The 13,408-nt window shown below is 58.5% G+C and overlaps 1 protein-coding gene across 1 annotated transcript; it reads right to left on the bottom strand.

The window, feature by feature from the left end:
- Nucleotides 1-7,164: 7,164 nt before the first annotated feature.
- On the bottom strand, nt 7,165-7,448 carry CTXND1 (cortexin domain containing 1). The gene has a single exon (XM_036916113.2). It carries the CDS (start codon nt 7,444-7,446, stop codon nt 7,267-7,269), a length of 180 nt encoding a protein of 59 aa, XP_036772008.1. The 5' UTR covers nt 7,447-7,448; the 3' UTR covers nt 7,165-7,266.
- Between the last annotated feature and the right edge of the window lie 5,960 nt (nt 7,449-13,408).

Below are 13,408 nucleotides of genomic sequence, written 5' to 3'. Positions count from 1 at the left end.
GCCCCGCACTGTCTGTGTGTGATGTCCACTCATGTTGCCGTGCTGAGCCGGTGGGCCGAGGTGTGTACCACTGCCTTGAGAGACGGTCATTAATTTGTTTTCTCATTTTTATCAGTGAGGCCGAGTGTGTCAGGGAGGTGCGTTCTCATCAGCTATTCCAGGCCTCCCGGTGTTCCCGGAAAGCGGAAAGAGAATGGCTCCTGAATTAGAATCTGGAGTAAGGTTTGGCCCCGTACCTGCGTCCTGTGCCCCAGCTGAGTTCCTCGTACATCTCGGCATCCCACACAGCAGATACTTCTTGGGACTGACCGATGGGTGTGCGCGGGATGCAGACATGGTTCAGGGGCCCTGTACCTGTTCTGTACATTACAGGCCTTGGGCAGGGCCCCCAGGACATGCGTGCACACCTTCCGTGTGTCAGTGTCAAGCTCCATGGAGGCACGAGGTGCCGCAGTGCATGGAATTGCTCAAACCTCTGAGTGTGTGATGCTTACACTCTAGTGGAAGGAGTCGGACAGAGCACACAGCCGTGGAGAAGATGTAGCATGACAGACGGGTGACATGTCAGGCACACATGGTGGGGTGTGGCTGTTGTTCCAGGTGGGGTGGGCAGAGAAGGCCTGCGGGCCCTTGGTCCTTGGGGATTTTCTGCAAGATGGCTGAAGGACATGGGGAAGCAAGCCAAGTGGGCATCTGGGGAGAGGAGGCTCCAGCACAGGGAGCAGCCCTTAACTAAAGGACCAAGGAGGTGGGCATTTCTTCCTCACATGAAGGCATCCCAGGGCCAGGAAGTCTGGAGTTTCTATGGCAACTCCAGTGTCATTAAGGACCCTCTCCCCATCCTCAGCACGTGGTTTTCATCCTCAAGATCACCTCATGGTACAAAAGGCTGCAGGCGCTCCAGCCAGTATGGCCAAGTTCCAGGCTTACAGAAGAGAAGAGAAAGAGGTGGGGGTCGGAGGGGTGGAAGGGCAGAAGGTCCTTCCAGCTGCATTCGGTCCCTTGAAGCAGCCTTCCTAGGAGTCCCTCCACACTTTCCGTGCATTTCATTGGCAAAAATTTAGTTACATTGACCACACCTCATTGCAAGGAAGGCTGGGACTGGGAATACAGTCTCTTAGCGGAACACATTGCTTCCCCAGTTAAAGTCACTTCAGTGGCTACTGAAGAAGGGAGGGTGAATTCTGCAGGGCCTCTAGCAGGCGCTGTCCCACACGGCTGGGCATCCCCCTCAGGCTGACTGACCTCTCACAGCCGACTCTGACCTGGGCTTTACCCGGCAACGCGCCGCTGGTTTCAGCAGAAACCCTGTGTGGTGCACATGGCAGCGAGGCTCCAGACCCCTCCTGTCCAGATAAGATTGATTCAAACACCGGTTCTCTGACTTCAGAGGGCCAGACCCTTCCCAGGGTGTTTCTCACTTCCTGGGGGCTCCTGCGGGCTCGCCTGCAGTCTGTGCCCCCCTCCCTGTGCTTTGAGGTCGTTTGGGGACTCTGTCCCCTGGCACAAGTCTTCACAGGCGGGCCACCCTCTTGAACCCCTCCCCTGGTGTGGCAGAGCTTTGCTGCTGCTCTGGGTCATGGGCAGAGGTCACTTAGAGTCATCGTCCATCCACTTGGCCCTGCCGGCTCCGGGGAGCGCCGGTGTCGGCTGCCGAGCTCACACACCCGGGCGCTCGCTGTGTGTTTGGTGCACGTGGGGCTGGAGATGCCGGGAGGCCCGGGTCCTGCAGCTGGAGGCTCCCAGGAAAGGCCAGCACCAGATGCGTGCAAGCAACCTGAGCAGCAGATGGAAACACCAGGTCCAGCGGGCTTTCTCGGACCAGCACTTTGCCTTGACCTTCAGCAACATGCGCCTGTTCTCCTGTCTCCATCCCAGAAATGCCTGGGCCAGCCCCGCAGTACAGACGAACCTCATGGGCTTCTGTCCCGGAACCAAGCTTTATGAGACCTGTGTGTAGTGATTTGACACAGACAAAAATGACTTTCCTGGCCCCATTTTCTCTTTTTAACGATGGCAGGTTAAGAACCAGTGGCATCGCACCAGGTGGATGGAGCTCACAGATCTGGGAGAACAAACTGGCCGTGATTTTCATCTATTTTCCTTAGTGGCTCAGATTTCACTTACGCTTCCTGCCTTAAGCCAGGGTGCCCTGGTGAGCGCTAACGGGCGAGGATGGGACCGAGGGTAGAATCCATTTCAAACGTTTCCCGACCAGGAGGAGCCGGCCCAGGGTGTTTGGTAGGATGGAGGTGATACGGCTGCGGGTCAGGCGGCGGGCTGGACTCACGGCGTCCAGGACCAGCCAGCCTGGGTGGGGGCCAGGAGCCCCCGTCCCTGCTACGGACATGCAGGGGGCCTCCCTGCCCTGCCCCCCACCCTGCAGGTTCCTTTGGGCCTTTTTGTCCACGGGAAGCAGCCCCTTCCCACGTGAACCTGCCAGTGACTCCACCTGGGGCAGGCTCAGGATCCACCCCTCCACACACACGCCTGTCTTGCCTCCAGTCCGTAACTAGAGCTGGAGCCCACGGTACCAGAGGGAATAATGCAGGGTCGTCAGCAGAACACGGCAGAAGTTGCCAGATCCAGCCACTTTGTACCAGCGGGGGTCTGGGGAGCACAGATGGGGATGGGTGCCGGGAGACTTAGTGGGGAGAAGGTGAAGGTTCCCGTGGCCAGGATTCTCCCCCGGCCCTGGTCCATTTGCTCCCTGCACATGTGTGGGCAATATGTTGTTACTGACTCTAGAAAGAGCTCTCTCTGCCCAGTGCTCCGGGCTGCACGGCTGCAGGAGAGCAGAGGCTGGAGTGGGGGCAGCACCAAGGATGGAGACTGAGAGGCCCAGGGGCAGAGATGCCCGGGGGCAGAGCCCGGCTTGCTGTCTGCAGACTCGCTCTGAGTGGGCGGGGTTCTAGGGACTGACCTGCCACCGCGGGAATCAGGTTGGGTATAAACCCTTTCACCCCAGGAATGTTCCATTGTCATTTTTCAGTCTTGTTGAATCCATAGTGAACTTGTCCAGGGCTGAAATCCAGTGGCAAGACACTTAGGCGAGGCAGACAAAACCCAGGGAGGAGCTGACCGCCCTCACAGGGCTCTGGATTCGATGCTGGCTCAGGCACCCGAGGGTGGCTAGTTGATTGAAATCTAAATCCAGGAGGTGACCTGCCATCACTGAGGGGTGGTGCCTGGAATCCCGCTGGAATCAGCAGAGGAGGAAAGAGCCCGGAGGCCCAGGGAGGTGGGGTTGTGGGGCGAGTGTCACACGCGGCTGGTTCAGCCCCTGTGGCTGTTAGGATCTAGCCCAGAACTAAAGTCAGTCCCCCACATCTGGCCGAGTTTCACGGTGACCTACTGGCCGGAGTGGGGCTTCCAAGAGCCAGGTGGCCTGAGGGCTCCTCCCAGCGGACCCGGTGGGATGGCAGACCCGTCCCACGGTTATTTCCCTGGTCCTGGGACGGACAGTCAGCAAAGCTTTGTAATCATGTTGGTTTTCTGGCCATGGAGAGACACTGTTATGGTAGAAGGTCCCCCTGGAAGCCCGTCAGGGGCAGGGGTAGGGGTCAGGGGTCAGGGTCAGGGTTAGGCTTCAGGATTAAAGGTTAGAGTCAGGGTCTGACCAGAAGCAGGGCTGCATCTTCAGGGGACTGTGCCTCCATCACACTGGAGGGATGCAGGAGGTGATTCTAATCCCATCCTCACAACTCACCTGTCTGTCTGCGGCAAACCCCAGATGGGGCCGAGAGTGATCCGAGATCTTCACGAACAGTGAAGACGCCACTCTTGGAGGCTGTTCTGGGCGTGACGTCCTTACCAGAGGAGGACATCCCAGCCTCTGGCAGGTGTGAGGTGCTGGCGACCTGTCAGAACAGTGCCTCTCGGCATGCGGTTCTAGGACCGGCAGGTTCAGCACCATCTTGGAACTTGTTTGAGAAGGACAATTTTATGGGAGAGGGAAACATGGTTCTTTCCACTCAGTAAGATCATGTAGACCTTTGAGCAGCCTCCTGGGAGAAATGGATTAGAGGTGAGGGGAGTTGGTAAGCCAGGCTGGAAGAGCTCGGTCCCTGTCTCTCGTCAGCCCGGCTGGGCATCCCAGGGGCCACGTTTCTCCAGGGAGGCCATCTGGTTTCTTGCCTCTGCCTGTTTCTGCTGCCTCCTGCTCCTTTCCGGGGTGCAGCCCTTCCCTGGGCCCATTCCAGGTGCCCTCATCGTGCCCACCTGCCGCCGCCACAGAGCAGATCATGCATCGGGCTTTCCTGAGGGTTCGGAGGGATGTGAGAACGGTGGCAGAACAAAGGACAGGTGGCTCCCGGAAGCCGGCCCCTGGGCGCCACGTTGGAAAGCCCACCCCGCCCGCGGCAGGCGCCTCTCTCTGGCCTGCTTTTCCCTCGAGTCCTGGGCTGTGGCTGGCCGCGCAGGCTTCTCTCTCTGCATCTGCCAGTCTTCAAAAACCCTGTGAATTCCTGTTGCTTGACAGTTTCTCTCTCCACCCACAGCCCCAAATCATCTCAGCAGCCACAAACAGGTGAAGGTCCGCCGGCCACAAAGGACCGTCCCCCTCTCCGTCCTCTGGCAGCCAGAGCACCACAGGCGCCCTCAGTGCCACGGTGTTGTCCCCTCAGTGTGACTGAACGAACGCTTAGACGTCTTTCTCCCTAGGCCAGAGGGTATGGTTGAAATATTTAGTCCCCACGGTCCCGGGCAAACTCCCAGGTTCATCCTATTTGTCTTCTTTCGTCTCGGGGCACATGTATAACATGGAAAATGAAAGCAATCTGAGGCCTGAACAGGAGTTTGGATAATTATGTACATAGGCTACGGCCACTGAGATGGTGAACAGGAAGACTGGAGCAGAAACACACTCGTGATGTACGTTATGTGATGTAAATCACGCAACTGATGGTACTGATGAGAAAATGCATCTTGCACACAGACAGGGATTACGAGGAAAACCCGCTTTGTTGGAGGCTTGGATGGGAATGATTTTTAAGCTTTCCATTTGTTCTTAAATGTTAGCAGTTCCTGCTGCCACAGTCGCGTGAGAGGGTGGGTGATGTCGGCGAATCGAGGTGTGGGTAAGAGAACTGGGACCAGGGGTTCCTGGGGACACTGCTTTGCAAATCTCTTGGGGTCTGGCTGATAGTCGCTGGGCCCACCCTGGGGTCCTGGTCCTGCAGGTCTGGGGGCCGGGGACATGGTTTTGGATTCCTGACAAGCTCTTCACTGGTCCAGGTGCCCTTTGCCCTTCATCGGGGTTTGAGAAGCCCGGCCCAAGGTCTCCTGTTTCCACCCCTGAGAGCTCCGGAGGATCTCCAGGTGAGGTCAAGCCCCCTCCTTGTTCGCTGGGACCCAGGGTGAACTGACCTGGGCTGGCCGATTTACACCCTGTAGGCCCGGCTGATGGGCTTTTGAGCAGAGGTGGGTGTCTGGGTGGGCGGGAAGGCTGCCGCTGGGCCTGGAGCGCACGGCTGTGCTCTGGCCGTCCCCCAAGGCAGAGCCACGAGTGAACCGGTGCCCCTTTGCTTCTGCAGCTGTCCCTTTGTGTGTCCCATGCAGTGGGGGGCAGCTGGGTGTGCCCTGCAGTGCCCCCCACCCAGCGGTGGCCTTGCTCTCTTCCAGGGTCACCCACTGGTGACAGGGCCGTGGAGACTTCCCGGGTGACCGGGGCTGGGCTGCGGGTGGTGGGAAGGGAGCCCTGAACACCCTCACAGCCGCAGGTCTATTCTGGGGGGGACTGGTGGGCCAGGCTTGGGGGGACACCCCTCCAGGGTAGGGGAAGGTCTAGTTAATCTGCCTTTGTCAGGAAACGTGATGACAATGGCATGTCTGTACATCGTAGACACCATGTCCCTTGACCGGGTGCTGGGGAGGCCGCCGTGTGTGCTCTGCTGGCTGGTGGTCCTGGTGCGGAGACTGGGCTGTGGGACAAGCCCGGGGGTATGAGGAGGGCCCAGGCCCACAACCTCTGCTCCTCCGGCTCAGACCCCTGGCTCCCCCCGGGGTGGGGAAAGAAGGAAGGATGCTAACGCTGGCGCACACTCTCCATTCACCTCACAACAGCCTGCAAGGTAGATTTTACTTCCTCGCTTGACAGGTGAGGAAATTTGGGGTTCAGAGAGGCTCGGTGAGTTATTTGGGGTCGTACAGGAAGGAAGAAAAGGAGATGGGACTTGGGACCAGGTCTGTGGGCTCCGGTCCAAGATTCTTGCTCAAGGCGGTAGTTACAGGTGCTGGGGTGGGAGGGGCGGAGGGGCCCCAGGGTGAGCCCTCGACAACAACTCACCCCGTTTATAGGCAAAGCTCATCCACGTGAGGCCTGCACAGAACAAAAGGGGGAAGGGCAAGGCTCTCCCCCCATGATACAACGAGGGATGGGAGCCCGGAGAGGTGAGGGGACTTGCTCAAGGTCACACAGCCTGCAAGGAACCCTGGGGCTGGGACCCAGGCCTCCCTGCCCCCCGTTCCTGCCACAGACGGGGCGCTGCCGGAGGCGAGCGGGGGGAGAACTGGGTGGGGAGCTGTCAGCAGGCAGTGAATGCAGGACGGAAGGAGAGGAGCAGCCGGAGGCCGGAGCAGGCCACTGGGAGCACAGAGGGGCGGCCCTGGGGCCCCCGGGGACCACAGTGTGCCCACATATGTGTCTGACTACTTAGAAATGTGTAAAAAAGGCCAGGACAAAATGGGTCAAAGTGGCCGCCCCTGGCAGGCAGACTGAAGCATTCTTCCCCTGACCTTCTATTTTCTCCCCAAATTTCTAAAGTGCACATTTCATTTGTAACAGGAAAAATATCCCCCTCTCTGTTTTAGTTTTAAAAAATAGAACAGCCCTGGGGCCTCAGGGGGATTCTGGGGTGAGGCGCGGCCACCTGTGCCCCCAGGAAGGGGCCTGGGTGCGGGGGACCGTGAGCTGGGGGCTCCATCCCCTCTTACGGGCAGTCTCCTCAAAAGGGGACTGCTGCTGGGCGACGGCAGCGTGCGTCCTGGGTCCAGTCCCAAAAGGGGCACAGGAGCCGGGGAAGGGCGCCGCCCCCACCCCGAAGTGGCACGGGGACCCCCCCACTGGCCCCTGGCCCCTGCCTGCAGGCCCAGAGCTCTCCTCTGCACACTGGCCGCCCCACGGCCCCCCGCCCTGAGCATGTCATCCTGCGGCTTGAGTGAGAGCAGGAAAGGCTATGGGGGGCATGTCCACCCCGGGTGGAGGGTAGGTGGCCGGGGACGCAGAGCAGCTTTGAGGCCCCCCTGTCCCCCCAGAGCCCCACCAGCTCAGTCGTCCAGGTGCTGCTCCTCCCAGGTGGACGTGGGGATGGCGCTGTAAGGGTCCATGATGACCCTGGCGCAGCGAATGATCATCAGCACGAGGAAGAGGCAGAGGAAGACGAAGCAGGCCAAGGTCAGCCCTTTGTCCACGTCCACGTAGGCGGGCTTGGGCGTGGGCTCCTCCATCCCGGGGCAGCGGCGGGCTCCTCTGGCCCAGGGCCGGCTGGTACCATCTTCTACCCCTGCAGAGAGGTGGGCGGTGCTGGTCAGGGCCCCTGGTCTGGGTGGGCCGGGCACCAGCCCTCCTCCACGTGCTGCGGGGCGCTGGCTGCTGTGCCCACTGGGCGGGTGAGGACAGGGGACAATACATCCCTTTCGGGGCCTGTAGTGGTCTCAGCCCCGAGCCTACTGGGTAACGGAGGTCACCAGCAGGGCCCGCTGGTGCCTCCTGAAACCCTTTAGGGAGAAAGAGCACTGCTTCCAGTTTTGCCAAGCCGCTGACGGAGGGGGATCAGAAAGCATTTAAAAAATTAGGGAATGAATGTATTTTTAAAGTGATAGAACCTGTATTTCAAATGATACTGATATGTGGAGATTCTTAAGAGGAGCTGCAGTCATGGAGGGAGGCGGGAGGTGGGGGGGTCTGACCTCCCTGCTCTGTGGGCCTCAGCTGCTCCCCAGGGACTGGGCTGGGGGCCACAGCCACAGGGCCTGAAGACTGCAGGTCTGCTGGGAGGACCGTCCAGCAGCCAGCAGACCCATTGCCTCAGCTCTGCCACCAGATGCAGGGCAGCCTGGGGAATTTAGGACCACGTGCCAGGCAGCCCTGAGGGCAGGTGACAGGACGCAGGGTGTGTGCTCGGCTCAGGGGGGTGAGGCGTCCGTGCAGAGCCCAGGGCCCTGGTGCGTGGTCAGGAAGCACGCAGGGTGGAGCAGAAGCCTGGGGCCGGCCGGAGGGAGGGCCAGGCCCTTGCAGGCCGGGGTGCAGGGAGAGCTCCAGAACAAGGGGACCCGGTTCCCTCTCCCGACATGGGTCGATCTCCATCCCCCAGTTCTTGGCACCCCTGAAATGGGCCTTGTGCTCCCACGTCTAGTGTATTATTCAGCCCTTGACAGCCCTGGAGGCAAGTCAGCCAGGAGCTCAGGTGCCCATTTTATAGACCTGGAAACTGAGGAACAGAGAGGGCGGAAGACTCCTTCCCGGCGGCCCACATCCCGACCTGGCCCTGTATGCCCTCCCGTCTCTGGAGGAAGGCCGCGGGCACCAGCTTCCCCTACATCCTCGCAGCTGGTCCTGGGGCGTCTGCGACTGCGGGGGGTGGCGGGCTCCCCCTCCCTCAGCCCTCCTCCCCCTCCGCGCCCCTTCCTAGAGGCCACTGACCTGCCGCTTGGAGGGGTCACCGCTTCAGCAGGGCCTCCGGGTCGGGCTGCGCCAGCCGGAGGAGGCACCAGACATCAGGGCTGGGGCCACAAGCGCGGGGCTGGCAGCTGGAATGGAGCAGCAGGAAGGCGGTGACTTCCCAGGACCCCAGCCCCCTGGGACCTGGCCCGGCCGCCCCTCCCTGGGAGCAAACCGAGTGTCTGTCAGTAAGGGACCCAGGCCTGGGCTCTGGCCCTGTGGCCCCAATCCCGCGTGAGGCAGCCGAGGTGTCTGTGCCCTGGAACGTTCTAGGCAGTCACCACGAAACACACAAGTGAAGTCTAGGAAAAAGTAAGTGGAGGGATAGTACTTTGGGGGTGATATAATTGACGTGAACTAAAAAGAGACTTTAGATTTCAGGGTGTCATCGCACGTGGTGGGGTGGGAGCTTGAGGTCCTGTCACCGCTAGGTCGGGACAGGCTTCTGCTATGACCGCCGGAGACATTTAAGACCTAGAAAAGCGCAAACAAAGTAACAAGCAGCTGGTGTCCGTGTGTGGAGTTTGCAGCTACTACCTGACAGTATTTGCTCTGTCTTTTCTTTTTCTGGAAACACATCCTTCCGTTGTGACTACGAAGCCACAGAACCACCTCCTCTGCCCCCCGGGCAATAGCGGCGTCTAGAGGGTGGCGTGCGTCTCCACTCTGCGCGTCCACAGAACGTCTAGGGGTCCTTGGACCGTACTTGAAAACACTGCGTACCCCGCCCCCTTCCATCCCATAAACGAAGAGACTGGAATGTAGGGAGAAGACAGGGTTTGCTCAGAATCTCAGAGCAATGGCGTAGCCACATCCTGGCCCCCAGGCCCGGGCTCTGGCCCCGCGGCCCCGATCCCGCATGGCTGTGAGTGGCTCCCAGGGAGCGTGAGTGGGCTGGAGTTCCAGAGCGGGACTCAGCCTGGCCTCTCACACACAGACCCTGAAAGGCCAGGGCCAGGGCTGCCTTAGTTAATGTGAGACACGGCCTCCCCCAAACCCCCCTGAGACTGTAGAGGTCAGATTGTCTGGTGACCCTCCGGTCTTGTCTGGGGCCAGGACTGGGCCTTGTAACCTGGAAACATGCCCTTTTTAGAGAACGATTATCAAGGTTTTCCAGATCTGTCCGCTGGATAAATGCCAAGGACGTGGCCTTGCAGAGCGGTCACTTGCCCCCCTCCAGCTGGAGCGTGCCCATTCACCTGCGTCACCGGGCAGTTATGAGTCCCATTGGCTCTGCCTCGAAGTGAGGACACGACACGTAGGAGCGAATGCAGCACCAAACTCCACTGCCGTCCCCTGGGAGCGGGGGGAGGGGCCGGCCCTCCCAGAGGCCACCCCGCGGTCCCCGCACCACTGAATCGTCCTTCAGCACTGAGCCTGTGCCCAGGCCAGATGCCCCTCCTGCCACCTTCCGGGCTGGAGGCCAACCTGCGTGAGAGTCAGGGATTCTGGTCTGGGTGAGGGAACGACCCTCACGGGAAATGCCTGCAGGGCTCGCCTGGCACACTGGTCCTCACGCCTCAGACTTGAGAAGAATCCTGCTCAATGCTGTGGGAAAGCAGCTGGGCAGTACAGATGCCGGATGAGGGTTACAGTCACCATTTTAGGAAAAAAACTAGCTGTCAGGTGGCCACAGCTCAAAGGCTGCACAAATGCAGATCAAAGGATCCGTGCCCAGGTGTGTGTACCACCCATGGGCTGGGGTGGGTGCCCAGGCCCTGGCTTCCTGGGCCGAGGGATTTCTTCTTTCTGTATGTAAGTGCATCTTAGTCTGACGGGGCTGCAAATACTGCGCAGCAGGCGGCTTGAACCACGGGATTAATTTCCTCACCCTCCTGGGGGTGGCAGTCCCACGTGAGGACCTGCAGGGTTGGGCTTGGGCGGCTCCCCCACTGGCTTGCAGAGGCTTCGTCCTCGCTGTGTCCTTTCCCTATGCATGCGCGTGCAGAAGGAGAGGAATGGTCTCCTGCTCTTCTTATAGGGCCAATCCAATCCAGTTAAGACCGTATTTGACCTTAATTCCTAAAAGCCCTATCTCCAAATACAACTGGGGGTGTCAGGACTTCAACATATGAATTTTGGAGGGACAGTCCACAGCAGTGTGTGCGTTCCTCTAGGGCAGGGTCTGGGTCTGACTGAGGGGCACCGCCAGCCTGGAGCCAGGCCAGCCCTCCCCCCATTATGGGCTCACAGTCGAAGTCGGAGAAGACCAGGACCCGGGCTTGGCTGCTGGCAGCTGCCCTCCAAACTCCAAGAGTAGGAAGGCGAGGTGACTGAAAAGCATGCCACCGATGGTGTGACTTTGTTCTGGTGACAAAGATCAGAGCTGATCACGTGCAATAATCAGGCGGTTCTATAAACAGTCGTGGAGCCATTAGGAAAGAGGATGCCATTAGGAAAGTCAGAATCACTTCCCCAGATGACAGATGGGTCAAGTGGATGCCACTCGCTCAGGACAGAGAAGACATCAGTGTCATCCCACACCAATCACGCTGTCCTGTGTGGCCCCCTCCTCTGTGGGAGCGATTGGCAGGCTTGTTAGGGGAGGCAATGGGTATCTGTTGGGAGATGAGTAAGATCATGATGACCACCGGGTGGGACAGGCTTAATGGAGTATCGTGCTTAGGACTTATCTTCCCGGACCTAAACAGCTCTGACCTCTAGGAAGCCCTCCAGAGCGAGGAGGCGGTATGAAGCGGCGCCATTCGGAGAGAAGAGAAGAGGACATTCCTGCCGAGAGAGTTCATCGTTGTACCAGAAGCCGCCGTGCCAGTTCCGCTGTGCCACTTTACAATATGCTGCCGATCTCCCCCGGTCCCCTTAACTGCTGCGTGTGCACCTCCCCAGCCTCTGTTTGTTCCGCTCCCAGCAGCTCACACCTACAGGTTCCCAGAAGGCCATCCCTGGGTCACTGCAGCTGCTTCACCCATGGGTGCAGAGAGCTGGGAGAGCTGGGGAATTTATGTCACCCTTACCCTCAAGGACTCAGCCTATTCAGGTTGCAAAACATGCTAGAATTAGGAGATTCACTGTCAGGAAAGCATGTTTGGACAGATGGCCAAGGGTGGGACTGGACAGCCTTTTGCTAGTGCTGAAGAGACCGGACGTGTCATTCATCGTCCCCTCGGCCGTCTCAGCAGAAGCCAAAAGCAAATGAGATTATTGAGGAAAGATCTTTGGGGGACTCTCTTATCTAATGAGATGAACCCCTGGGACATACATGGGTCATGCACCAAAGTCTGAGAATGTTACGTCAGTAGAAACACTGCTGCCTTGGCCTGAAAGGGACAGAGGAAGGGTGAGGTGGGAGAAGGCTGCTGGACTATCCGAACTTCTACAGGCAGAAAAAACAGGAGGATAAAGCCAGTCAGCCACAAAACCGAAGGGTACCTCAGGTGGCAACAGGGATTTTGAAGATGTGATCAAGTCAAGGATCTTGAGGAGAGATCACCGGGGGTTCTCTGGCTGAGTCCCGAACATGAGCGCATGATCACAGGTGTCCCAGTAAGGGGAAGAACAGAGGGGGGAATGTGGTCACAGGAGCAGAGACGGGGTTGGGAGCCAGGGACCCCACAGCCTCCAGAAGCGCAAGAGGCAGGGGATGGTCTCTGCTCGGGAGCTTCCAGAAGGGACTTGCTGAGTCCTTGGACTTCTGCCCCCAAGGCTCACTCTGTTCTTCTGGCCTCCAGACCCGCAAGAGAACACATGCAGGCTGTTTTAAGCCACTAAGTCTGTGGCAATTTGTTGCATAAGCAACAGGAAGTCCCCGTTGGGTTTTAGGATGATGCCTTCCTTTGAATAACCCTTTCGACTCTGACCTTCAATTTGTAATGTACACAGACTACTTTTGCTCGATTTCCCCAGGTTTGGAGAAATGGAAACAAATCAGTCAAGGGCGACAAGAACATGGTGTCTGGCTATTAGATGAGGAGAAACTGACTGGCAGGCTCTCAGAAAAACGTCCCTTCAAGGGGACTGGAAGCCACAGTGAGAGTGGGGCAGGTGTGCACAGCTTTGGCCATCAATGCGGCCACGGAGCTGGGGAGAATGGGGGGGGGGGAAGACTGCCTGCAGCTGTGCCGAGTTCACGGGTGGTCTCGCTGAAGCTGCAGCATCAAGGACTGAGGCACTGACCCTGGTGGGGCGGGAGCTGTGGGTCCTTCTCCTCGCAGCCCCTGACCCGCCAGTTCAAGCCACCTGATCTATGAGTGTTCATGACATAGGTGTAGGTCTCTTTCCATTAAAATGTGTTATATTCAGTCCGCCCTTCCAAGCTAAAGGCTTATGACTTTCTCCAGCGAGGAAACTTTTCTTCTATTATTTTGATCATCATTTCTTCTATTCTTTTCTCACCTCCTGAAATTCCTATTCCAAATATAATTGAACTCCTAGACATGCCATGACCATTATTGTTTGAGCAGCAATCATATTCATCCCAGTGTGTCTTCACCTCTTGGATAAGAGGATTTCTCTTTAATGTTTCCAGGAAGCCTGAGGATATCTGAGGTACCTGACCCGCTCCTTCCGGAGGTCTGGGGTCCCAGGGGCCAGGTGGAGAGGGGCCGTGTAGCCCTCCCCAGACTTGCAGCAGAGGGCAGGGCAGGAGCCACCACATGGGGGCCGCCAGGAGGACGTTCTTGCCTGTGAAGAGAGCAGGGAGACCACGTCCAGGCTGGGACCAAGTTGGGGACAAATGAAGCAGAGCAACTCTTCAATGTCAACAACATCAAAAAATTATTACTGAGAAAA

This window comes from Manis pentadactyla, chromosome 18 (assembly GCF_030020395.1).
Source record: "Manis pentadactyla isolate mManPen7 chromosome 18, mManPen7.hap1, whole genome shotgun sequence".
NCBI classification, from domain to species: Eukaryota; Metazoa; Chordata; class Mammalia; order Pholidota; family Manidae; genus Manis; species Manis pentadactyla.
Note: the sequence above shows the minus strand (reverse complement) of the source record. Positions and strands in the feature narration are given on the sequence as shown.

Excerpts from the sequence above, each read along its gene's own strand:
- CTXND1 (XM_036916113.2), bottom strand. The coding sequence starts at position 7,446 with ATGGAGGAGCCCACGCCCAAGCCCGCCTACGTGGACGTGGACAAAGGG.